We start from the raw sequence: 6,728 nt of genomic DNA, 5'->3' as shown, positions 1-6,728 counted from the left end.
CTGTGATTACAAAAGCAGAAAGATAAGCGGCTTTACCTTCTGAGCCTCACCAGGGATGTGACAGTCCTTCAGTGAGCCCGGGCACAGGGGGACAGCTGAATGGAAGCTCCGCTCCCTGTGGAGTCAGCCTCGGAAGGAGACTGGCAGGCAGCTGGGGTCCAGTGGACTCCGAGGAGGGGCGCCTGCCAGAGCTCTGGGAGGGAGGCGGCGCAGGCTGTGTCTGGAAGGACGGGAGACGGAGCCCAGGGCGCCGCGTAAGCAAAGGTCTGGCGGCGAGACGCCCCTGCGGAAGGCAGAGCCGCAGACGGACGGCCCGCTCCCCGAAGCCTCCTTACCTTCTCAGAGCAGCTGAACTCCAGGTGTTGGACCTTGGCGGCCAATTGTATATTCATCTGTTTCAGCCTTAACAGCTGCCGTTCTGAACGTGTCTTAACCGAGATAATGATCCCTGGAAAATAATTGAGGGTCTCAATGATACTGGTTTCTAGTTTAACCACTTGAAAAAAAATCCACATTCCTTATAAATGTCTACAGGTGGGAAGAGTGGTGACAGGAAACAGTAATTGCTTAAAGGCGTTGGAACAAGGAGGGTCAGGTTTTTCATTTCTGACCTACTTAGTACTCAGTTGTAAAATATTTCTCTTCCGCTTGCATGGGCTGAGAAATCCTTAAAAATAATCCAGGTGCTGACCCAGTGGCATAGTGGTTAAGTTCGCATACTTTGCTTTGGCGGCCTGAGGTTTGCAGTTCAGATTCTGGGTGCAGATCTACACACTGCTCATCAAGCCACACTGTGGTGGCATCCCACATACAAAATAGAGGAAGATTGACACAGATGGTAGCTCAGGGCCAATCTTCCTCAGCAAAAAGAGGAAAGTTGGTAACATGGTAGCTGAGGGCCAATCTTCCTTGCCAAAAAAAAATAAAAAACTGACCAGAGGAGCATTAAGCTCCTTAATACAGAGCTTGTTTGTTTGTGACAGTATTTCTGCTGCTAAGTAGTTTTCCTGCTAAGGAGTGTGCACAAAAGCCACGGAAGTGCAAAGCTGGAAATGCTCAAGCTTGGGGTTGGGACTGTCACTTTCCCAGCTTTCTGCCTCCCACAGTTGTCAGGCAAAAACCTAAATTTTGGCTGATGGAGGGGTCATCGGCCTCATCTCATGGCTCACAAATGCCCACACAGTGAGGACATGGCCTCAAAACACTAGGCTGCAACTGGCAGTACTCCGCCCTTTCCAGGTGAGAGTAACTGTCTGGAGGTGGTACCCACACACAGTGCCAGGAGGCCTGGGAGCACCGGGCCCTAGGCCGTGGCCACCTTGGCTGTCCCGCTGAATCCAGTGTAGCCTTGTGTTGCGTTTTCAGCCCTTTTGTGTCATGCTGCTAAATCTTACAGCAAGGTGATAAGGGGCACTAGTAATTCTTCCACGTCCTGCTCCCATTTAGACTGAGAAAGTGAACACATCTCATTCTTCTGGCTTCCTCTGCTGAAGCAAATCACACAGCGGTGTGGCGCGAGAGGAACGGGTGAGAACTGGCTCGTGAGTCAATTATGATCAGTGATAGTTTCTCTACCTCAATTGTGCATAGTCTTTGTACAGAGTATCTTTCTCTTCGATTAACGAAACCATCAACGAGCATACACATCTTCAGTAGTATCTGAAAAGCTTCCTGTATATCCTCTGACAGAACCCAAATGGACGTTCTTAGTGGGCTTTATTTTAATCACTAGATCGGAGCTGGCCCCTGAAGCCAACGAGAGCCTGCAGTGCCCACAGGCAGAGCTGTCACAGCCCCTCATCCGAGCAGACGTGGCCCTTCGCCTGCCAGGTCACGCTGCGGCTGAGCGGGCTGGGCCCCACCTCAGACCTCTGCGTCAGACTCCACTGAAAGCAGCACTGAAGGAAGGGGATTCTGACACAGCAGCTTCACACACAGGCAACCAAGACTAGTCCACTGGCAGCTGGACAATTAACCAGCTGGCGATCACCATGTCCGCCTAAAATCACAGCAGAAACACGGCTTCTCAGAAACAAGCTCCCTGCACCATCAGGGTGTGTGCGAGGGATGGGATTTTTACCTGAAAGATGGTGAAGCAGTATTTCCTCAGGTGTGTTCCCTGAAGCCAGAGTTTGCGACGTAAACGTTACTAGGTGCTGTTTCCCCCAAAGCGTCAAACTGGTCAATGTGGAAAACGATTCCAGTTCTCAGAGCCTTGTTGTGCCCGGCCGTGTTGCGGCTTTCTCGAAGGGCGGATCCAGTGCCCAGCGTTTCTCAGCCTACCTGCCCCACTTTGGGACAGCGCCCCTCCTATGTTTTGGTGGCACGCTCTCCAGGAAACACCCAATTAAAGACAAAGGCTCTCTGGAAACGGCACGCGGAGGGCCTGGTCAGCGTTAGTCTGACCCTCTCCCTGAGTATCTTCTAATGATCATGAAAACTGGGCCGAGAGGAGGAAGATCCCTCTCCCAGAGCACATGTTTGTAGCCATAGCAGTGGCGGTGGGCCCCAAGTTGGACTCCACTGCCCTCTCGACTGCTGGGCGGGGGAGACTGAAACGGAAACCACAGCCGCGGGCCTCTGTGCCCATCCCAGGCGCCACCCGCTCCCCCATGCCCTCAGCGCCCCAGAGCACAGGGGACATACCGTTGATGATCCGGGCCACCCGCCACAGCCGGAGCAGAATCAGCAGGCCAAGAGCCTCAAACTCGTGCTCCCGGAAGATGAGGACTATGTCGAGGACGAAGGAAACCACCACGACAACGGCGTCCAGGATTTCAAACTTGTGATGAAAGAACTCCAAGCGGAAGACAAATATTTTTAAGGAAACTTCTGTCATAAAAAAGGTCAGGATAGCAAGGCTCATGTAGTGGAACACCTGCAGGGGACAAGGAGGCACAGTGAGGGTGTGTCCAGGCTCGCCACAGGCTGGGGCAGAGTGCACCTGCCTGCTCACCAGAGAGAGAATTCACCCCTTTGACCCGTCCCGAACTCCTGCCGGCACTGGGCGCTGTTTTCGGGGCACCACAAAGGCTCTGCTCTCTTTGAAGGGCAACTGGGCAATGGCAGAATTGAGGCCATCCACCATGCCCCTTGGCCCAGCACTTCCACTGCTAGGAATTCATCCTGCAGCCGAGCTCGCATGTGCGTGTTGGTGGGATATTTACTGCAGCATCATTGGCAGAACAAAGGATTCTCTACACTGTCTGTAGAACAATAGAAATCTCCATCACAGGACACTGGTCAAATGCATTATGGCACCTCCAGTCGGAGCACTGTGCCGCTGTTACAAAGACCAAGGCTGACCTATGTGTACGGACCAGAATGATCGCCAGGGTAAGTGGAGAGTTCCCAGGTCTTGATTTATTAACACTAGTCTTCACTAAGGTTACCATTTCCATTCTGGGGCAAGTTAAGTACGAAGTGAGCTGCGACACCACCTTGGGCTGGAAAGGGAAGAAACGGTCAAAGACTGTAGAGTCATGTCAGAGGACACAGCAGTCAGCTTGAAGAGTCTCATAGCGACCGAATTTGGGACAATTTGAATGTTGAAAAGAATGACTATGTAATACACTGAATACAAAAAAATCCGTGAGTCCATCATGATACACACACAGACATGGGAGAAAAGGGAAAGCTCTTTATAAAAGCAGGCCAACTACCAGATGCAGGGGGAGACAGAATCAGAAGTCCCCAGTTGCGTCCTCCTGTGTGCTCGCTGGCTCAGGCACTGCGTCAGAGGACGCTGACCAGGAAGAGGGCTTCGGCTGGTCCTAAGCATCCCTGAGCAGACCACATAACTGCAGAGGGAGCAGTGCCCTGGCCAGAGGAGCTGCCCAGCACGTGCCACCTTAATCGAGGGATCCTACAGAGTGTTACTGACAGCGGGCCCGGGCGATGTGCGGCCGCCTGAGGAAGACAGCCCCCAGTGAAGAACTCTTGCTCATCGAGCCTCTGGACTTAACCTCCCTGTACAGGAAATACAGGGAATAAAGGATCACGTTAAAGGACCTCTGAGGAAACAGGCAAATCCAGAACATCAACATCCTATGAGACGACTGGCTGGACTCTTCAAAAAGTCAGTGTCATGGGGGACAAAAGGTGCGAGGACCCTTCTAGATTAAAAGAACCTGAGGAGATATAGCCAAACATAGTATCAGACATCTGGGTCCTACTTTGGAAAAAACACTAGAAAAGACATTCTTGGGATGAATAAGGAAATTTGAATACAAACTGGTTATTAGATACTGGAATCATTGATATTTTAGTGTGACAATGCTATCATGGGTCTGTAGGAGAAAGGCCTTACTCTTAGGCATGTTGGAGTATTTAGGGGTGAAGTGTTGTGAGGTCTAACTTACTTTCAAAAGTTCAAAAATATATCCATTTTTGTGGGTATATATAGAGAGATAAAGCAAATACAGTGAAATGTATATTTGCCATTTTTCATAAAAAGTTGAGGAAAAAGAAAGGCACAAGACAGTGAGTGTAGCAGGTGTGTTACTGATTCTATTAAAAAATCGAGGGAGAGGAAAGCTAATCCTCCATCTCTGCAAGGCCTCGGGCTGGCCGCAGGAGAAAATGTACGGGCTGCTTTGGGGAAGGGGCCAAGAGGAGGGAGGAGGGTTAGTATTTTCTTCCTGCCCTCTCACCACTTGACAGTTTTGCATTATCAATTGAATTTCTTTTAAAGGGCACGGGGAGATGCCTTTAAGCCCCTGGCCTCCTCCCACGTTATCGATGACAGGGGCCACACGTGTGCATTTTTGGTGCCTTGGGCCAGTGTCCGGGATGGGCTCAGGCAGTATCTGAACTGGAGGAGAAACAGTGGGCGCCTCGCCCAGATGGCTCCAGCATAGGAACCACGTCGGCACATTAGCGGAGCAGAAGCTCATCTGCCTCCAGGGGACGGGAAAGTATTCTCCCGGTCAGACGCCCCCTCCGGGATCCTGACCTGCTGCAGCTCAGCGGTCCAGCACAGCTAAAGATTCAAGCCGTCAAGTGAAACGAGAAGGTGTTTCTGCTTGTAGTGAATGCTCGTCTGTAATTCGGAAAGGAAGACGTTGTCTCTGCTCGTCAGCTAAAAGCACCCATCAAACTGCTCTCTAACGAGGCCTCGCCACTCCAAAGCAGGTGCTGTCTGCCCCTCTGCCCGCCCCAGTGCAGATAACAGAGGCGACCGTATTAGTGAAAATCCCAGAGGGGGCCGGCACCTACCCTCGGGACATAGTTATTCTTGTCGGCCTCGATGATCTTCAGGTCCAGAATGAGCTCGGCCAGCACCAGGAGAGCGTCCAGAATGACCAGGCAAATGATGATGACCTGCGGAGCAAGGGAAGGAGCCGAAACTGTGAGACCGACACAGGCCCTCCTGCTGTCTCTCAGGGCTGGGTTGGAAACACGTGGGTGAAACCACTGGGGAAAGGGGCCAAGGATGGGAGCCCACTTCCAGCTGCCCCAGCCCCACAGGGGAGCCCACTGGGGGCCATCGTCTCACAGAAGCCCCCCTTCCTGCCGCCTTCCGGGCCTGTTGGCCCCCAGGCGGTGCCTGTCCCCCCAGAGCTGCTCTGTACAGCCCATTGACTGACCCTCGGTCACCACTCGTCTTTTTTTTTTTAACTTGTTCACTGTTTCCCAGCATTTCTCAAACCAAACTGCTAATCCCTAGGTGGCAAAAAATAATAAAAAAGATTCTACAAGCTTTTATTTTTTTAGATCTGGGGATTCCTCTTGCCAGAGTACACCCAGCACAGAGGCTCAATAAGTAATGAAAACATCCAGGCTCAGAGGTCTGAGTGGTGGAAGGAGCTCCGGGGACTCCCTTCTCCAGGCAGTTGGGTTACGGCAATGTCCACCGTGCTCTGGGAACCGCTTCTCTCTGGAGCCGTGAAATACCTGCCCCGACTCAGGTGGGACACTGAGAAGAGGTGCCATGGGAATGACAATCTCACGACCTGCCGGCCGAGGAGGGCGGAGGGACCAGGGTGGAGCGAGTGGGTGGTCTCAGCAATGGCGGTGGGGGGGTGGTGACGTTCGTGAGGGCACTCATGGCGGGGTGGAGGCGACAAGGTTCAGGGAGACCACGGGGATGACATGGTGGTGGTAGAAACGGCAGCACCGCGAGGAGTCCCAAAGCACACTGCGCGACCCTGCTCTTCCCTGGGAAACTCTGGAGCAGCAGTTGCTCCCCCAGGGCCTTGCCACTCACGCCCTCCGTGGAGGGGTCCTGACCTCTGAAAGTTACTCTGCCATCATCCTGGCAGTGTCTGCAGCTTCAGCTCGAAATTCAGTTCAGGCCTGTGTAAGAACGGACTGTTGAACCTTTTGACCATTTCAACTTGTTGCTAATCATTTCAGTAGTTACAGTATTCGATGACACGGTTTATTGTGAGAATTGCACAGCAAATTGCTTTGTAATGAAGTTTTCACACATGTCCAAATTCAGTAGCTTAATCAAGAGTCAAGCCTCTGGTGGGCTTTTTTCCTTTTCTTTCTTCACCCTTGGTTTTATTTTAGAGCTAAAGGGATCTGAGCACCCATCTGGTCTAAAACCAAGGCACAGAGATATAAAAACAGACTGAGTATTAGCCATAAAAAGGAATGGAGCACTGACACCTGCTACAACGTGGATGAACCTAGAAAATGTCATGCTCAGTGAGAGAAGCCAGACACACAAGGCCATGATTCCATGTATGTGAAACGTCCAGAACAGGCAAATCTAGAGACAA

The 6,728-nt window shown here is 51.8% G+C and overlaps 1 protein-coding gene across 5 annotated transcripts in view; it reads right to left on the bottom strand.

The window, feature by feature from the left end:
* Nucleotides 1-6,728, bottom strand: part of HVCN1 (hydrogen voltage gated channel 1) — a 35,016-nt gene that overhangs the window by 1,799 nt on the left and 26,489 nt on the right. For all 5 annotated transcript variants that reach the window (XM_070220179.1, XM_023647162.2, XM_023647163.2 and 2 more), the window contains 3 exons: nt 5,218-5,322; nt 2,647-2,878; nt 336-448 (listed from right to left, as the gene is read on the bottom strand). In XM_070220179.1, the coding sequence (XP_070076280.1) occupies nt 336-448; nt 2,647-2,878; nt 5,218-5,322 (450 nt within the window). The remainder of the gene's footprint in view (nt 1-335; nt 449-2,646; nt 2,879-5,217; nt 5,323-6,728) is intronic.

This window comes from Equus caballus, chromosome 8 (assembly GCF_041296265.1).
Source record: "Equus caballus isolate H_3958 breed thoroughbred chromosome 8, TB-T2T, whole genome shotgun sequence".
Classification (NCBI taxonomy): domain Eukaryota; kingdom Metazoa; phylum Chordata; class Mammalia; order Perissodactyla; family Equidae; genus Equus; species Equus caballus.
The sequence above is the reverse complement of the archived record's forward strand: the minus strand, read 5'-3'. Positions and strand labels throughout refer to the sequence as shown.